This window comes from Dufourea novaeangliae, unplaced genomic scaffold (genome assembly GCF_001272555.1).
Source record: "Dufourea novaeangliae isolate 0120121106 unplaced genomic scaffold, ASM127255v1 scaffold168, whole genome shotgun sequence".
NCBI classification, from domain to species: Eukaryota; Metazoa; Arthropoda; class Insecta; order Hymenoptera; family Halictidae; genus Dufourea; species Dufourea novaeangliae.
The window spans coordinates 1,095,338-1,113,919 of NW_015374062.1; the positions used below are offsets into that span (position 1 = coordinate 1,095,338).

The 18,582-nt window shown below is 34.4% G+C and overlaps 4 protein-coding genes across 5 annotated transcripts; 1 reads left to right on the forward strand and 3 right to left on the reverse strand.

The window, feature by feature from the left end:
- Nucleotides 1-102: 102 nt before the first annotated feature.
- LOC107190268 (esterase E4-like) lies at nt 103-5,507 on the reverse strand. 2 transcript variants are annotated; one of them, XM_015579045.1, is made up of 9 exons: nt 5,317-5,507; nt 4,614-4,851; nt 2,411-2,699; nt 2,018-2,203; nt 1,579-1,772; nt 1,310-1,466; nt 890-1,219; nt 417-561; nt 103-344 (listed from the first exon to the last, which is right to left on the reverse strand). In XM_015579045.1, the coding sequence occupies exons 2-9, from the start codon at nt 4,746-4,748 to the stop codon at nt 209-211; spliced, it is 1,572 nt and encodes a 523-aa protein (XP_015434531.1). In that variant the 5' UTR covers nt 4,749-4,851; nt 5,317-5,507; the 3' UTR covers nt 103-208. The 2 variants fall into 2 exon arrangements, with proteins under 2 accessions (XP_015434531.1, XP_015434533.1); XM_015579047.1 differs by lacking the exons at nt 4,614-4,851; nt 5,317-5,507 and adding exons at nt 2,960-3,195; nt 4,043-4,115.
- Nucleotides 5,508-6,402: 895 nt separating this feature from the next.
- Nucleotides 6,403-11,401, reverse strand: LOC107190158 (esterase E4-like). Its single transcript, XM_015578910.1, has 8 exons — nt 11,186-11,401; nt 9,763-10,051; nt 9,217-9,402; nt 8,459-8,658; nt 7,622-7,778; nt 7,217-7,543; nt 6,621-6,765; nt 6,403-6,538 (listed from the first exon to the last, which is right to left on the reverse strand). Exons 1-8 carry the CDS (start codon nt 11,318-11,320, stop codon nt 6,403-6,405), a joined length of 1,575 nt encoding a protein of 524 aa, XP_015434396.1. The 5' UTR covers nt 11,321-11,401.
- Nucleotides 11,402-13,532: 2,131 nt separating this feature from the next.
- LOC107190210 (integrin-linked protein kinase homolog pat-4) lies at nt 13,533-15,946 on the reverse strand. The gene is made up of 7 exons (XM_015578981.1): nt 15,575-15,946; nt 15,197-15,362; nt 14,887-15,079; nt 14,730-14,810; nt 14,210-14,652; nt 13,880-14,110; nt 13,533-13,801 (listed from the first exon to the last, which is right to left on the reverse strand). The coding sequence occupies exons 1-7, from the start codon at nt 15,661-15,663 to the stop codon at nt 13,655-13,657; spliced, it is 1,350 nt and encodes a 449-aa protein (XP_015434467.1). The 5' UTR covers nt 15,664-15,946; the 3' UTR covers nt 13,533-13,654.
- Nucleotides 15,947-16,897: 951 nt separating this feature from the next.
- Nucleotides 16,898-18,041, forward strand: LOC107190249 (mediator of RNA polymerase II transcription subunit 27). The gene is made up of 4 exons (XM_015579024.1): nt 16,898-17,070; nt 17,142-17,411; nt 17,502-17,802; nt 17,879-18,041. The coding sequence occupies exons 1-4, from the start codon at nt 16,898-16,900 to the stop codon at nt 18,011-18,013; spliced, it is 879 nt and encodes a 292-aa protein (XP_015434510.1). The 3' UTR covers nt 18,014-18,041.
- Nucleotides 18,042-18,582: the final 541 nt, after the last annotated feature.

Genomic DNA, 18,582 nt, shown 5'->3' on the forward strand with positions numbered 1-18,582 from the left:
TATTTGACCATTTAATCGTGTGATTTGAGGATTTACTTCGCGAAGGTATACTACTCAATACTTAAGTGCGAAATCAAAAATGAAGCAGACAGAAAAATTGCATTTTTTTTTTTTGTTTAATTTAATACTAATAAGTAAATGTGCCGTTTCTTTCGTTCATGCCAATTACTCCATCTTTTATTTTATATTTCACACAGCTTAGTCGATTTTATAGAGCACTCAACACGTGCGGCCGATGAACTGACAACCTGGTTTCTGCGCCGATTTCTAAATAATAAAGCTTATCCTTAGTCGCGGGTTTCCAAGTGACATTGACAACATCTTCGAGAGTTGGAGTTGGATTCCTGTGTTATAAAAGAAAAAAATAAACGTCGTACCCTGCTCAGGCATTATATGAAGTCCCATAAATCACTTACCCGGTTTTCGCGAAGTTAGTCCACATTGTAGTTAAACGCTCCATCATTTCTCGATCTTTTGTACCCTTCTCAGGTACTCCTTCGTCCTCAGTTTTACAACAAAGCATGTTAAACAAATACGGCATTTCATCGGTATGGGAAACTCCTGAAAGGTATTTGACAATATTAATTTCGAAATTAGTGGTATTTAAAGAATATTAATATCCTATTTTTTTAGGGTTGCTACTGTTGGCTTTAGCTGTTAACATTTAACAGCATCCCATTTGTTTTAAGAAATAGATTATGGGCATTTTTATAAACAAAGAAGTAATATAATTTGAATATGTAAAATTTAAGTATAAGAAAATTAGTTTTAAAAGATTTTATTTTTAGGAATAATACGGAATACGAAAAAACGTGAATTAAATTAATAGAAACAATTTAATTGAATAATATTGTTTTAATTAAATTAGTAGGAATAATTTAATTGAAACCTTTAACGAATCGTTTGACGAGAAAGTCCGCCTGTGACTTCTGACCACCAACGTAGGAATAAATATAAGAATAAGTGGGCGCTGACGTCCTTTTCACTCGATTCTCCAGAAACACTTTGAAATGAAGAGTAAAGTACATGTCACTCAAAAATTCTAACGCATCTAATATGTTATCTTCACTGAAGATCGGTTGTGCCTTGAAATACCAGTCTTTGACAATTCGTGATAATTCTTCTGTCTCTTCGGGGTCTAAATTTTTCGCTGTTGCCATATATTTCACGAAATCTACGAAATGCTTGTTCAGATCGTCGAATGTCTTCTTAGTGTTGTCTATGGAGAAATATAGTATAAAGACAGTATGTAGAAACACTTTCTTAGGGAATTTTTCATTAAACACACTGTATTTGCACAGGTCGTTACCTCTTAAAAATATTATGAACTCGTGTGACGTGTTTCCTATTATCATGGGAATGTTGACATCGTTCAGAACTAATTGCTCCAATGGAACTGGTAATACTGGATTTTCCGATGCCGTGTCGATGCTGAGAGCACAACGAATATGGTATTTTCGCATCTCCTATAAAAGTATAAGATTGACGTTTGCATTTCCGATTAATGGTAATACATACATACGAGCAATTATATTTATCATGGTACTAGAATATACACGCTGAAGAAAATGTTCTTACGTCTTTCGTAAGAATGGACGCGTGCGCTTTGACGATATCCATAGCAGGCACCTGTTTCAAAAATCTAATCATTTCTTCCGTATCTGTAGTTTTATTGCCAAGCAACGACGCAAGTCGAAAACTTTTGCGATCCGTTTCGAAGCTCCATGGACACGTTATCGTTCCACTTTGCAGAATCACTTTGTGGAAGAGTCCTGAGATAAAGCATGAGATGTAAATATTAAAGAAATATTACTTATGAAATTTAACAAAATTTAACCGATATTTTTTATGGTTCACTGCGTAGTTTTAGATATAGATGATTTCGCACACGATCAGTTTAATGACCGACGCACAGTGGTACATAATGACTTATCTTTTCAATCGTAATTTTAATACATTTGTTTTAATTCATAGATATGTTTTTGCTGCTACATTTTAGAAGGTGATAATCAATTACCTCGCGACTGTGGTGATACAATTATGGCATGAGCTAAGGCTGCACCGGCGCTGAACCCAAACACCGTAATATTATTTGGATCTCCGCCAAATGAAGCGATATTCTGGTTAACCCATTTCAAAGCTAGAATTAAATCTTTCAAGCCCATATTACCGGACGCATCCTTGTGTTGCAGGTTTAAGAAACCTATAAAATTGTACGACATATTTCTTCATTCTGATTTAGCATAAATTTGTATATCGTTATTTAATGAATAGAGTGCCGATTTTATATATTTATAACCTATAGAACTCTGTGAAACATAATTAGAGACGAAAGTTTTTCTCAGATGCAGCGAGTTTTCTTTTTTTTTAAAGTTTCGAAATTTAAGTTCCAAATGGAAACGAAACTAACCGAATGCACCCAGTCTATAATTAGGTGACACGATGATGACGTCTTTCCGCACCAAGTAATCAGGTCCCCAATTCGAGATGGCCCCGGTTCCGGAAATGAACGCGCCGCCATGGACCCAGAACATGACCGGTTTAGGTCCATTTAGGGAATTAGTATAAACATTTAAATACAGGCAATCCTCGTCACCGACATAATCGCGCGTTGGGAAGTCTAATCTTTGTGGGCAAAGATTTACTGAACTGTTGGTAGCATCCCTTATACCGATCCATCCGTCAGCTGGTTCTGGATCCTATAAGAAACCGGGCATGAAGAAAAAATTAAATAGGAAAAAGTTTTGCAGCTTTCTATGGGCAACATAATAACGTTTATCGCATTTTTATGTTTGAAATATTTTTCGGAAAAACGAAGATGACCTTCAATTTTTTAGACGAAATAATCTTTTATGTCGTATAAAAGTATGTGTCAAGACGAATTCATCAGCAAATTATGGAATGACCTTGAAGGTCGTACAAGTTCAGAAATGAACGGAATATTTTAAATATTTCGTACCGTCACAGCTGTACAAGCTGTCATTATTCAATTCCTTACGTCATCCGGAGTGGTACATTGTTGCTGGTAATCGTTTCCTTTTTTTTATTGTTCATTTCATTATGCCACTATTTTTTCAATGTTCAAGCTCTCCTCAAAATCATACGAATTTGAAATACTTTATAAAATGGATTTTTCAAAAACCTTGCATTCCGGAAAAAAAAGCGATTTGCTAATTCTATTCAGCTCTTAAAGACCTATAAGGAACGCGTATTGAAGGTCACTCATTACTTTCTTACTAAATTGATCTACAGCTTTTCTTATCCCGGGAAAATTATATTAATCTTAATATTAGAAAAACGTTGCAGAAGGTTACTTTTGTATAAAACACGGTTTCTTGTATTGAAAGTATAGAAAAATAAAACAACTTTAAATTGCTTTGTAATTGCAGGAAAATAACAAATATACGAGAGTTAAATGGTTAAACTTTACACTTTAAGAAAATAAGTCATATTCTTCCGTTCCTCAGTTGTATAACGTACAAGAAAAAATTGATGACAAAAACAAATTCTGTTTTTCTATGACGGAAATACTCTCTTGGTATTTCATATTACCGTGTCATCCACGACTGATGGAAAGAAGAAATCGATTTTCTTCAATAATGACGTAAAGTAAACATTTTTTTTGTATTTCTGAATTAATAATTGGAAGAGTTTTCTGTTATAAATCTTCATAAAGTGTCAAAATTTGCATGAATTAAATTCATGAAAAAACTTTATTTGCTATAAATCTTAAATTCGTATGATGCTAGTGACGTGAACAGGAACGTGGAACTAATATTTTATTCCTGTCGCATCACTAAAAATGATAAATAAAACTGATACTTTTATTATTATTACTTTAGAACACATATTGAGTGGAACCATTTCGCTTATGTTAATATCTAGTCACACATTTGTATCTGCGCTGATTGACCCCATTTTTTGCATGACTAATAGCTTCCTTCTGTTGATTTCACTATGAATATTTCTTACGAATACACTGCACCAAAGAATGAAATTCTTTTCACTGCTTACACGATTTTTCTAAACAATTGGCCCTCACCTCGTAATTTCACGATTAATTCACGAATTGCAATTAGTATTGCCATTTTGGGAGAAGTATTTCGTGTAATGACTTCTCTACTTATTTGCTAGCGAGAAACTAACTTGAATTTGCCTTTGAAGCATTCTCACAGCCTTGTTTGTAATCATTCTACGACCTTCTTAGACAGTCTACAGAGACTGTTTTGACCGTAATTTTGTTAAGTCTAATATTAAAATTAAAACCAAATTTAGTACAATCTTATAGTATACACAGACAATTGAAAATAATACATAAACGTTTTATTAATATTTGTTCCAATCATATTATGCAGGATTAAAATATTGGAAGTATAATGTACATAGACTTTTATAACCCACTGTATAGGTAAAAGCATCAGTTTAAGATTTTCTTTATCTAATCTATACTGCCACGAATGTTACGATAGGATTAGATATTGGAATGTTTAGGTAGATAAATATTAAAAAAACAAACTTTCGGAAAGTACAGAGGAATACAGGTGACAAGTTAACTCGTCCTTCTTGGTTAACAGCTTAATTGGAATGTAATAATGGTGTAATAAATCGTTTACCTTAAATCTGAGTTCTCCGACGGGAGGAGCTGCGAATGGTATTCCCCAAAATGCGATATAAGAAGGGCCTAGAACACTTTCAACAACGGTACCCCTCAATTTTCCCTGTTTGACTGTTACTATCGGCTCCTTCATCGATAACTAAGCTCTGTCCAACTTGTCGATGCACCACTTAACTCTACATAGGCAGTCAGCGCTTAATATACAGCTGATAATTATCGTAGACGTATTTAAATATCTTATACGGAAAAAAGATGTATGTAATCTCAAATGAACGACTGATGGGTGGGTCACTAACGGAATTGTTTAAATTTGAACGTGACTATACACACGGAGAGAATCACGTCTTCCGATGTATTATTCACACTAATCATAGATTCTATTAATCTTTGACACTTTATTTATCATAATGCGTTCTTATAAGCATTCAAATAGCTGGAAACATTACCATTGTAGAGGTTTTTAGGTATATGCGGTGTTTGGAAAATTTTCTAATAAAGCATAGCGATCAATATCAGTGTGACATTTGACCTTTGATGGAGCCAACTGGAATGGTTAGGAAACGTTTAGACACCGACGTCGTCTGTCCTTCAAGTACACATAATTTAACAAAAAAAAAAATACGCTTTTTACCAAAAAACCTTGACAATGATAATTACGTAATGCCAAGTCGTGAAAGCCTCAAATTACTGATAAAATTTACCGTGGTTTAAATAAATGCATTTAACAGTTCAGATTTCTTAAATATTCACAGAAACGTTAAATCCCATTGATTAGTTACATATAGCATATGTCCTAATATCTAAGGCATTGATGATTTGTATCACAAATTATTAAAAATGATTTCCTTCTTCAAAATACACTGTACACAATGATTTATATAGACTTTGAAAGTATCTCTGATACTCCTGCAAGTTAATGACCGACACTTTTGACTTATGAATCGTCAATGTACTAGGGATCGATTCTGAATCGATTCATAAGAACCGATTCTCTTCCAAAATCGAAATCAAAGTATCGATTTTGCAAGAACCGATCTTTTAACCGAAAGAATCGATCTGAATAATCGATTCGGAATCAAATACTCCTACAATTACATAACTTCCTGGCTTTGAAATGTGTAGTACAATTTGGTTATGAATTATGAGACGTTTTCACTGGATTAGGCTCTGTATAACTATTTTATCCTTCGCAAATTATAAACAAAGATACCTAATTGCAAGACAGTCGATAAGAATGATTTTTTTCTCGTATTTAAAACTCTGGCCAATGAAATCATTATAAATGTTATTGTACAGTAAATACCTTTTTTCACCTTTTAAAGATTCATACACATATATATATTTTCAATTTTCTTGTAAAATATATAATGAAAGACTGTTATTTGGTTGTATTTTTACGTTTATTTTGAAAGTAAATTTATTTAGAAATATTTTAGTTTGATGTTAACATCGCGATTTCAAATTGTTACGTTTTATTATTTCGCTATGTTAGATATAAAATATTTACAACTTGTCTATAAGCAATACACAGAGTATTATCTACGGTAACAATTTACAAACGTAACAAAATAATAATGTTTAGTTACTACTATTGTTTTTGACAGACCTTAATTTCATTATAAATACGATAAAAGACATACATTTTGAATTTATATTACAAACAATACACGAATACAAAAGAAGTAAAACCTACAAATGCCCAAAGGGTATATTACAATATTGCATTGATGTTTCATTTGAATACTTATTGTTCAGTTCACTTGTTATTTGAGAGATAACGAAAATCTTCAAATGGAGCTGAGAATGTGTGGTTCCACAGGTAATAACTGGGACTCCTCACCGATATCTAAGTACTGAAGCTTATCCTTTGACGCAGGTTCCCAGATGATTTTAATATAATCATCAAGGGATGGAGTAGGATTTCTACATCAGAAGTATTTACCATATATCACGGAAACCAATAAATTATAAGCTTTAACCATTTAAATTCCGAAAAAAAACTTACCCTGTTTTACCAACGTTGGTCCACAGTGTAGTTATACGTTCCGATATAGTTCTATCCTTTGTGCCTACTGCTGGTGGTTCTGGGTCACCAATTTTAGCAGGAGGCAGATAAAATAGATACGCCATTTCATCGACATGAGATGCTCCTAAAATACTTAATTATTCTTACTGCTGACTTTCAATTCATAATTAAAGTATAGGATAGAATAAAAACAGATTGTCAAATTTTGAATATTATGTAAACAAATTGGTAATGAATGAACATTATAGAAAACTTATTGTATATTTTATATTGATATATTCTATAAATGCATAAAATGCACAATCATGCATACAGTTCTAAGGAAAACTTAGATATTCTCTGAAAGTCTGTCGATTCACTTCTGTTACATTCTATATATGAGCCATTAATTTGCCACAGTGGTTAACTACACAAAAATGATCAAGGAAGTTTATTTTAAATATATCAAGTTAAGCGTCAACCAAGTGCTTTGGTATTAAAATTTGAAAGAATTCAAAAAATGGAGTTAGTCACTTCGACCTGTGAACAGTTCATATCACAATAATCGCTTTAAAGAATTAAAAAAACATAATTACCTTTAGTGACACGCTCGACCAAGAGATCCGTGTGTGTTTTTTGAGTACCAACATACGAGTACACGTAAAAGTAAGTGGGTGCGTTTGTTCTTTTCACTCGATCCTCTACATACAACTTCGCTGGAATACCAAAATAAATATCACCTATGAGACGTACGAGTCCATCTACTTTGTCTGTAGTGATCGATTGTCCATCAAAATACGAATCTCTAACGGTTTTCAGTAACGTTTCGGTATCTTCGGGACTCAATTTTTTTAACATTGCTAATTGTTTCACATGCGCCAGCAGATACGTATCGAAGTGCTTCATTGTTTTTTGAGATTTATCTGAGAAAAGAAATAAAATCATATAAATATGGCTAATAGGAATAATCAGAAAAATTTATTAATTAAAGCAGTAATCACCTTTAATGAACATAAGACTCTCGTGTGATGAATAACCAACGACAATTGGAATATTAACATCATTCATAAGTAACTCTTCTATCGGTAATGGCAAAACTGGATTATCAGCGATGTCATCAATGTTCAGTCCAAACGGAAGACAGAAACCGTTTGTCTCCTGAAAAAATAAAGAATGAATTTTGTAATCCATTCGTTACTCGTTTATACAGGTTCGGGTGTAATCTGTAGTAAAACCAAAAAAAGAGGCGATTCTACATACAAAACGAAAAGAAAAAAGTAGAATAAAAATTTTTCATACAAAATATCATTCAAGGTACAGTTCAGTGTTTGCGTAGCACCTTAGTTCATCTGAACGGGAATTGTGATTACTTATTTTTAATTTCATTCATACATTTGTATAAGAATCCATAAAATTGTAAATTTGCACAACCGCCCACAGACGATGTGTAAATAGCCTATATTTTGTGAATGATAAGTGATATCAATTATCTTCTTTCCAGATGTAGTTAGATAGATTCAGGTCTACAACTGTATTGTAAGGCATCTCACGATTACTAATCACTAGACTGCGGATATTTATGCATTTACTGCATCTCCTAATTTACACGCGCGTAGTAAAATAAAGATTTCAATAAAGTTTAATGCTGTTTAATAAAATAAAGACGCATGCTTGAAACCATTTACATCCTACTTAATCACTTTTTCTTACCTTCAATAGTAGCGGAAATAATTTAGATGCTCGATTTAAAATTAACACCCTGTATATTGGTATCTAAAATTTCGTATTTACATAAACTTCCGCAGTCTACTAATCCTATTCATGGGGAAACTTCTTGCCTCCTCTGTAAGAACGTTCGCTTGAGCCTTGACGATTTCCTTGACGTCGATAGTCCGTAGGTATTTAATGACCTCTTCGGGGTCATTGGAGTCTTTTCCAAGTATACCAGCGAGCCTAAAGCCACGTTCTGGCAGACTCTGGTTTATAGACCATGGGCACGTCAATAATCCACTTTGCAAGATCGCTTTGTGAAAAAGTCCTGCGAAAAACAATGATACCGCATATTTTCGAGATTCTTATCAGGCTCCGAAGTAATATTGTCTATCACTTCTCGACTACGTACAATGTGTGCCTGAGACGAATAACCAATAATGTTATCAATTAACAGGTTGGATGCGACAATTTTTATTCTTGGGACAATATCATAATAAGATACGTTTGTTTATGTTCTTGTTATTAACAGTATACGCATTGACTTGAACACTTTCATTATTACGCCTGGTACAACCGAGCAGGTGATTCTACATGTAAAAATAAATCAAGGAAAAAGAATAAAATTTTTTCCTTTCCAAGAAAATCGAGTTTAAAAATCAGGGTTCTTAGATGTATATTAACCCTCATCCGTCCCTCATTTTCCTAACTTAATTTGTCCCTCGGTATCAAGTTCACTTAAACCTCTACCAGCAGAGCTCTGATTGGTCAGGGTTTTTCAGAGAAAAAATATTTTTGCAGAGGAAAAACTCGTTCCAAATCGCCTCACGAGTGTCCCATTTCAGGGACCTGCAACGTTTTTGTTACACCCTGTATACATACATACCTTGCGCCCGTGGTGACATGGTTAACGCTTGAGACAACGCAGCTCCGGCGCTCCCGCCGAAAATTGTCACGTTGTTAGGATCCCCTCCGAAATTGGCTATATTCTCCTTGACCCACTCCAGAGCAGCAATGAGGTCTTTCAGACCCTGGTTGCCAGCCGCCGCCTTGTGACCCAGATTCAAAAAACCTTTCGACAATTCAACGAACACACGTTTATTATACAGAACGTAATCCGAATAAATACAATATTTCACGTATAAATATATACGATATTTCCCCAAGATCTTCGATAATTTATTAGGTGCACAATTCACTTATTGACTCAAAACCGAAAAGTAGTTTCGTCAACTGGCCCAGAAATATAATTTGTAGAAAGTGATGGGTAATATTTTCAAGACTAGGCTGTATTTTTTTCTCTAAATATAAACAACAAATTTATGGGAAGAAGGCCACGAATTACATTGTACTCCTAATAACAATTTCTACTCGCGTTTACTTTGCATTCGGTAAGTGTCCTGATTAAGGGGTGTGTAACAGGGGGACCAACCGAAAGCACCCAGTCTATAATTCGCCGAAACAACGACCACGTCTTTTGCCAGCAAGTAATCGGGTCGTTTGTCTTTGAAGCTTCCGGTTCCAGTTAAGAATGCACCACCATGAATCCAGAACATGACTGGTTTGCATTCGCTGAGAGAATTGGTGTAAACGTTCAGATAAAGACAGTCCTCCTCGCCGATCACATCGTGCGGCTTGACTTCTTTCATTTGCGGGCAACGTTTCTCGGTAGCTTTCCCGGTGTCCTTGATGTCCGTCCATGGAGCCGGCGGTTGAGGATCCTATATGCAGCATGAAGAAAGAAAATGTGACGAATCCTTTAGTCATATCCTGATATACTTGATCGTGAAACCGCAAAATCTGTTCGTACGTTCCAAGACGTTAAAACGCGGAGATCGTGTGAATAATGATAGGGGAGACCGGGGCAGATTGTAACAAAAAAAGTTTTCACAATATTTTCTCGAAAGTGTTTTCCTCAATCAGGAAATAATTTGCGTGAATTGCTGCTCACATCTTTGGTCAACTCATTGAGTGTAAATATGTAACAAAATCTTTGATACTTAGACATCTATGTTCATCTTAAACAAATTTGAACGTTTGTTACAATGTGCCCCAACCTGGGGTAAATTGTAACACGTCTGGTTTATTTAGTTAAACGCAAATATGAATACAAATAAACATATAAATGAAAATGCATATCATTATTAAGCATTTGATATACATGGATTAAACAATCATAGCTTATTCACTGACAGATACAAGGAATATTTCTGTCAGTGCAGTTTTCATATCTTCTTTAGAAATAGAACCTTTTCTTGTTTGTTCTCATCCTAAAAGTAACTAATATTTCAGCAAATAGCAAGTTTGCTTTATTACCATTTAGAGCAGGGTAAGTAGTAATGTTACATTTTGCCCCAAAGCAATTTGTTACAAATTACCCCAAGCTTGAATTTGTCAGCTCTGTCTCAGCAAACGAGAAACTAAACATTAAATTACTGGAATGCGTACATATTATAATAAACCAATGTGCAATGATTCGTTTGCGACAAAGAAGCAAAAATTCAAACGGTTTCACATGGTGGTTAATTGAAATAAAAGTGCTTGTACAATATTTACTTACGTGCTCCAAATAATAAAAATCTAATCTGTAGCTACAAAACAGACACTTGATGATCGATTGTTGCAATGAAACCGACGATATCAATATTTTCAAACCGCTCTGGCATCCTGCTGCATTGCCAAATTTGTCGTTCAGAAAATTTTAACTATGTTACAACTTACCCCGTGTTACAACCTGCCCCGGTCACCCCTATTGTAATAATTTTTAATCAAAAATTTTTCACAGTTCGTTAGATGCTATGAGTCTCGGGGATAACAGAATGTGATAGGTCCGGTCGACCTGGCAGGTCTATTACCTTGAATCTGAGTTCGCCGATCGGAGGAGCGGCAAAAGGTATCTCATGAAAAGCGATGAAAGAAGAACCAAGAACACTTTTCTGTATACCACCCCGTAATTTACCTTGCTTTACAGTAACTACCGGTTCGTTCATTGTTGACCAGGCTTTCGTCAGGGCGACAACGCTCCACTGAGCTCTACAGAGAGATTGGGTGCTTGACGTTAATTGTTTTCGTACCACAATCATGTTTACATATCCTATCAATGATTTAGTATCAAAAGGTTACGTTAGAATTGTAACGTTTGCAAACGAAGCAATTTCAGAGACGTACACGGTCGAACGCGGTATTAACACTACGAATTTGTCGAACGTATTAAGAGCTGCATTATTTACGACCGGTTCCGCGTGAGTCATTTAAATTCATTCATGTTTCAACATTGGTGTGTAACGTTGAGATTAGATTGAAAAGTGTTATCGGTAGAACGCCTGCAAGATAAAGTACTACGCATTATTGTATTACTTGTTTTCGTTTTCAACCTCAAATTGTTGCGTCAGTATTTTACAGTTAGGTACATGTCGAAGCAACACCACGATCACTAATGCTTTTGCTTCGATTGACTTGATCAGACTGACTGTGCTCAAGCCTTAAACCGTAGAAATCAAAGAAAGTTTGTACAAGTGGGAGTAATCAGCCCACACCGGAAATATTGATGCGTAATCATTAATATGTATTCGGAACATAAAACACTCTGAAGTAAAAATATTGAGCAGGTATTAATAAATTTGATACTTTATTTATAACTAAATAAATCCATTAACTAGTGAAACATATTTTTCCTTTAATTCTCGCTTTTGTAATATGCACAGTGTGTTCCGTTTCTCTGAGACCACTCAGATATCTAAAAAAATATGGACAATGCAAAAAACTATTTCAGGCAAATATTGTATATGAAGAGGAACATACTTTTGGCTATTTGATCTTGCGATGACCTTGAAATATCGTGAAGGTCATATTAAACTTTTTTTTTTTAATGAGAACTGCATTTTGTACTACATACTTTTTGTAGGTAACATTGAAACGTTTTCAAAACACTGCTTACGTATGTATTTTGCATAAGCCAATTTAGAGATATAAAACGACAAGCTTACTATGCCGGCGACATTAAATATGGAAAGTCAGACCGAGCAAGGTCCTCGCAATCTGGTGTGCAAATGCTTCCAGACAGATAGAGTCTTTACACTATTTTTCAAAAGTAATATCTAAAACAATATTAACTAATATTGGATATATGAACACGGCAAGTAAAAGAAAACAGTACCACAAATAAATACACACTTGTACCCAATACTAGTTAAACTTCTTTCACATAACGCTTATAGAAAATAAAATTAAAAATCTATCTATTCGGAAGATTTTGCACGCCACTGTACATCGAGTAATGCTAATGCCGGCGGCACGGCAACATTATCATTTCATGTATCGACATTCCTTATGCAAAATACATACGTAAGTAGATTTCTTGATTTTCAATACGGAATTCTATATGACATACCCCATTTTGGCATTGTTCGTTTACACTCTAGTCAATCGATCCATTTCAAGTTTGCTTTTTCTACTTTCCCTGTACTCAAAGTGGTACTCAATTGGCGTATACAATATTTATACATACATAACTCAGAGCTGTGCAACTGACTGCTCACGAGCAACAGCACCTTGAACTGCTCGATTTACTTACCCCCGCTATGATCCTCAGATTAACTTACTCGACTATTCCCACCAATAATCTTCCCACTACGACTCGAGCGAGACAATCGAAGGACCATAGTGGGGATAACTCGGGAGGGGAAGTTCGAACCACTGGTGCTCGTGACTCGTGAGTAGCGTTGCCGCAAAAACTCCCTGAGTGAATACATGACGTCACATTACCTCCACTGGTATCTACGTCACTTGCCTTCACCAGCGAGTGAAGCAGCACATACAGCTATACTATTTTCGCCCACTACCATCCGACTTTTTTCCCAAACTCCCTGGACCTGGTAACGCTGTTTATTCGCGATCAGTTGCGCAGGTATGTCATAAATAACTCACAGTTAAGGGTGCGCGGGTACCCTCAACACCTAGGAAAACCAATTGAGATATGTTTAAAAAGTTAAATTTAATATTGTTTTTAAAACAACGTGAGTATAATCGGTATACATATACATACATATATTTATATATATATATTATAAATATTACAAAAAAATAGACTTGTCATTGTATACAAATATAAAATCATGAAAGTTTTTAGAGGCATATTGTTTCTTTATACATATGCTATTGTATAAAAAATATAATTCTGTTATTTTAGTAGAGGCACTGTGCTGAACGTTTGTAGCAGTTTAGTAGATTTCGTCTAATTAAGTCCATTATGTTTCTTCGGGAATGACGTATTTTTTTAAATCATACTTCAGTTAAAACGGAAGAATAAAATATTGCACTGAAAATTAACGTTTCATTTTGTCTAGTATCGGAACAACCATCTCAAAAGATGGACGTTTTCCTGGATCTTCGTTCATACAAATTCTAATAAGTTTAGCAAGGTGTGGTGAGATTCCTGGTGGTATACTAACACGCAGATCCTCCAGTGCAATCTACAGCAAATATACAAAAACATTATATTTAAAAATTGAAAACTGACGTTAAATTTGAATTAAAATTTCGAAACTAACTTTCATGCCACACTCCATCGGAGAAAGATCAGCAAACGGAACTTCTCTAGTTGCAAGTTCCCACAACAGAACAGCGAAGCTCCACATATCACTGGCTTCCAGATTTATGTCGGCTGGACGCTTGCTCAAGGCTTCAGGTGACATCCACGCTGGTTCGTAAATTCGTCCGACTTCTTGGAATGAGAATTTCGAGTCTGCCATGTTAACGCGAGCTGTCAAATCTTCATCGATCTGTAATATCAAATGCATTCATTGTAAAAACATTGAACGAATCACGATATTGCATTAAGTTGATCGATTAATGTATTTCAATTTAAAAAAGAAGAATACCATGATGTGTTTACTATTCAAATGAAATCTGCATCTGTTTTGTCTCTCAAGTCCGTGAAGAAATGCCATAGCTCTTGCAACGTCTAGAGCAAGTCTCAACGCTCGTGCCGTATCAACAACGACGCCCGTACCTCCATGTAACAAACGGTGTAAACTGCCACGAGCCATATACTGTGATACGGTTGCTAATTGTGGTGGTTGATTAACACAACCAAGAACAGGTAATACGTTCGGATGTGAGAAAATTCTCAATTTAGGAAACTCTTCATTGAAATCTCTGGAAATCCTCGATGTACACTCGCGTATATTTAAAATCTTTGCTACTATATCATTATTTTGCCAACGTCCTCGCCAAGTTTCACCACTTGGTGTACTTGCCAAATGAGTATGTAAGGATAAATCTGCCATATTGATTCCTTTATGCCTCGACAGTGTTGCATCTCCTATATAAAATAATTCAGAATATGTTAGTATCCCAATAACTGATACTCTGTGATCTATGCAATATAAGATTACTCACGGCTTCTAGTTTTCAAACCTAACCAGCTCTGATCCTTGAATTGAATCTTTTTCAAATCCTGCCCATATTCTACAGCCAAATCTAGAAATACATAATTATGTGATATAGTAGTTTAGAGAAACATGCACCATGGAATTGTTATTCATTCCTTACGTACCGTGTAATCTTTTCGCGAGTAGACCTCTTGCTTTATCCAAAGGAGTATCACCATCTTTATTTGCGATAGACACAAGAGCACCTGCTGTCACCAATTCTTCAGCAACAGCCTGGTCACCCCAGAAACATGCGTAGTGAAGTGCAGTGTTACCATGCTCATTTGTCACATTAAAATCTGCTCGATTTCTAAGCAACTACAAATTTAGAACCAATTAAATTCTTTATGAGCATGATTTTGCTTATTATACAAAACAAGGTGTCAGATCTGCCCTTAAGTAGTATTTCAAATATAATAATTGCATTTCTTTTACCAGCTGAACTATCTCTTTATGTCCATGAGCAGAAGCAAGATGAAGAGGAGTATCATCTCCTCTATTGGTAGCATTAATTCTTGCTCCTCTACTAACTAGTAACTCAGCCAATTTTAAATGTCCCTCTTTGCAGCACCAATGAAGTGGACTGAATCCATGATCATCGCTACATATAAAATATACAACAATATACTTTTCATTGTTTCCAGTTAAGTAAATGATAAACATTACAAATATTCAAGCAAAGGGATAAAACAAGATATAAAAATAAGAATGGAGCTATTATAAATAGAATAATCATAACTTTAAAAAAACATTAAATAAACTCCAAATCTGCAAGATTAAACAATTCTGAAGAAGGTGTTTTTTTGTAGTTACCCTTGATTCATGTCATGTTCAGTGTCATCCAACCAAACACGCACTTGCATGGCATTCCCCTCGCGGCACCATTGAAAAATATCTTCCATTTTCTCAAAGTTATTAAGTAAACCGAGAAAAATGTTTAAATACTGTAGCGGGGGAGTGGCTGTGTTCCGTGCTTCACAACACTGGTCGTCATATACTAAATATAACCATATTTCCGCGCAAGCGACACTGACACAAAAACTACATAACTTCTATGAGACTTCACAAACAGTGATACATCATTAAAAATCTTGCACTGACTAGACATTTAAAAGTAAAAGCGATTCGAAATCTTTATAATATCGATAAATATTTAATTTAACACTTCATAATACTACACGCGCGTATAACTGTACGTGTGACCATATATGACGCGTGGAATCGCAAACTACCGCAACGACCGCAACCAGGAGACGGTTACTTCATCATACTCCCCACATATGTACTTCCATAAAAAATTAATGTGAGACAGTAGTAATTCGTCAGAAACGCATCGCCAGAGGGCTACAAACTACCATTAATTCTTACAGACTGTACTGAAAAATATAATTTAAATAAAGAAGTTGTTACTTTACAACATTCTTTCATCATGATATACTTACATGGAACATAAATAAATGGTCCTAATGGGTCGAACAAATAGATCTTACACAGAATATAAATTTTGTTCTCTGTTCTTTCGCTTTTGTTCATAAACTTGCTTAATTTCCAAATACCAAGATAAGAATATCGTTCGTGAACTGCTTATAAATAGCAATAAGTATCAATCTGTATCAATCCACTGCGATTAAAAGGCGCTAATAAGGTTCTTATCAGAAAATTTGAATATTCGGAGGATATCTATTAAAAATTATAGGTTTTACAATGAAATTGTAATGAGTTAATAGATCTTACGTAATCTGTACATTCATCTTGTCATAATAATATAAATTCAAAATTATGTGTACTTTGAATAATGATCGAAACTGTTACTTCAAGAGGGCGAGCTGGGGAGAGCCTTGGAGAGCCCAAGAGAGCCCTCTGACGGCCTATTAGATGTGTATACATTTTTTCCGCAATTCTGTTTATTATCACAACAAATGTGACAAATATAAATAACAAAGTAATTGACACAACTCTGTGCTGTGTACTAATTCAGATATAAGTGTATTTATGTACCCTTGACGTTATACATTCCCGGCACTTCCGAAGTGTTTTGGTTATGTGTCTAATCACAATATTTTTGTGAGCTGTATTATGCGATAGGTGCACAGTTTTTTATGATTGAATGGGACTAATACTTTAATGACTATAAAAATGGAGCAGCTGCAGACTGCATTGATTGCAATTAAAGTATTACGTTCTAGTGTTGGTCAAGTTTTTGATTCTCTTGGAAATGGTCTACGAGCTGACCATGGAGAAGAAAATAAAGAAAATAAATATTTACTTGAACTGCAAGAACTTTTAACAACTGTCAGTGTTAATTTAAGGTATGGTTGTTATTTCATATACATGCGTCTGTTATGGAAGTATAATATATAAAATATTTTATCATTTTTAGAGATGTTGAACAAGCTGTAAGTAGTTTAAATCCACCACCTGGACCATTTAATTTAGCAAGTACTGCGTATCTCAGTCAAGAGACAACACAAGAAAGACAAGCACTATATAGTACACTTGTTAATAGTTACAAATGGACTGATAAAGTCCACGAATATAGTAATGTTGCTCAAACATTATTTAGTCAAAACTCATTGAAGAGATCTTACATTAATTCTAGTAGAGCAAAAAGAGGCAGAGTTCAAACAAGTAACCATAATGTTCCTCAACAGTAGGTTGAATTATTTTATTAATTGAATATGTAAAGTATTCATATAATTTTGGTATATTGTGGGTCACGTATGTTTTATCTCATGTTTAGACAAGTGGATTCAATGATAGGCACATTTGATAGGCTTTTCAATGACATGACAGTATCTGTATCACGGCCATTTGCATCAAATGCAGTTTTACATGTTACACTAGGACATGTTTTAAAAGGTGTTATAGCATTTAAGGGCCTAATGATTGAGTGGGTAGTGGTTAAAGGTTATGGGGAAGCTATGGATCTGTGGACAGAATCAAGACACAAAGTTTTTAGAAAAGTAACTGAAAATGCCCATGCTGCTATGTTACACTTTTATTCACCAGCTCTGCCTGAATTAGCTGTCCGATCATTTATGGTAACTGAATAGAAAACATTATGAACTATAAGATCTCATTATTCCATGTAACTGATAATCTCTGTTGTTTTTACAGACTTGGTTTCATAGCTTAAATAATTTATTTAGTGACCCCTGCAAACGTTGTGGCTTGCACCTACACAGTGCTTTACCTCCAACGTGGAGAGATTTTCGAACACTAGAACCCTATCATCAAGAATGTAAACCATAATAATTTCTACTAGAACTTTGTGGCACAAAAAGAAAGACGTATGTAACATACGATTGTTCCTTTACAGAATATATTAAAGTCTATATTTATTATATAATACACTTTCAATAAATAAATGAATGAAAAAATTGATACATGTATTTTCTGTCTAGAAAAGTAATCAGTTACAAACACACATTTTACTTAGTAAATATTTTTATTTATAGATTTAAAAGATGTCATGTATGATTTTTCCACTTAAATTTTACTGTTCAGCTTAAATACATTAATCATAAGTAATTAAAATATTATAAACAATTGCTACGCATATATACAATTGCAAATAAAACCATGTTACAATATTACAGGTTCACATATCCTTGCGTCAATGTAAATTCAAAATTATTTTATTGTATATACTGGAAATTATTAAAAAGTTTCTCCAGATAATATAACACTTTTAAAAAGGTCAAGATAGTTATATTATGTTCACTGACATTTGCATTAAATTAACTTCTCGAATGAAATAAATATGATTACGATTTGTCAGTTACATACCAATTCAACTTACATAAGAAATTAATGTTAAA

What these genes read in the sequence shown, in the direction of transcription:
- LOC107190268 (XM_015579045.1), bottom strand. Translation starts at nt 4,748, where the DNA reads ATGAAGGAGCCGATAGTAACAGTCAAACAGGGAAAATTGAGGGGTACC. An exon ending in TCGGAGAACTCAGATTTAAG is followed by an intron (nt 2,700 to 4,613) that starts GTAAACGATTTA and finishes GGTTTCTTATAG; the next exon opens with GATCCAGAACCAGCTGACGG. An exon ending in ACTAACTTCGCGAAAACCGG is followed by an intron (nt 345 to 416) that starts GTAAGTGATTTA and finishes TTTATAACACAG; the next exon opens with GAATCCAACTCCAACTCTCG.
- LOC107190158 (XM_015578910.1), bottom strand. Translation starts at nt 11,320, where the DNA reads ATGAACGAACCGGTAGTTACTGTAAAGCAAGGTAAATTACGGGGTGGT. An exon ending in GAGTCTTATGTTCATTAAAG is followed by an intron (nt 7,544 to 7,621) that starts GTGATTACTGCT and finishes TTCTTTTCTCAG; the next exon opens with ATAAATCTCAAAAAACAATG. An exon ending in ACCAACGTTGGTAAAACAGG is followed by an intron (nt 6,539 to 6,620) that starts GTAAGTTTTTTT and finishes CTTCTGATGTAG; the next exon opens with AAATCCTACTCCATCCCTTG.
- LOC107190210 (XM_015578981.1), bottom strand. Translation starts at nt 15,663, where the DNA reads ATGGAAGATATTTTTCAATGGTGCCGCGAGGGGAATGCCATGCAAGTG. An exon ending in ACTCGCGAAAAGATTACACG is followed by an intron (nt 14,811 to 14,886) that starts GTACGTAAGGAA and finishes ATGTATTTCTAG; the next exon opens with ATTTGGCTGTAGAATATGGG. An exon ending in TGAATAGTAAACACATCATG is followed by an intron (nt 14,111 to 14,209) that starts GTATTCTTCTTT and finishes TTGATATTACAG; the next exon opens with ATCGATGAAGATTTGACAGC.
- LOC107190249 (XM_015579024.1), top strand. Translation starts at nt 16,898, where the DNA reads ATGGAGCAGCTGCAGACTGCATTGATTGCAATTAAAGTATTACGTTCT. An exon ending in AACCATAATGTTCCTCAACA is followed by an intron (nt 17,412 to 17,501) that starts GTAGGTTGAATT and finishes TCTCATGTTTAG; the next exon opens with ACAAGTGGATTCAATGATAG. An exon ending in TAGCTGTCCGATCATTTATG is followed by an intron (nt 17,803 to 17,878) that starts GTAACTGAATAG and finishes TTGTTTTTACAG; the next exon opens with ACTTGGTTTCATAGCTTAAA.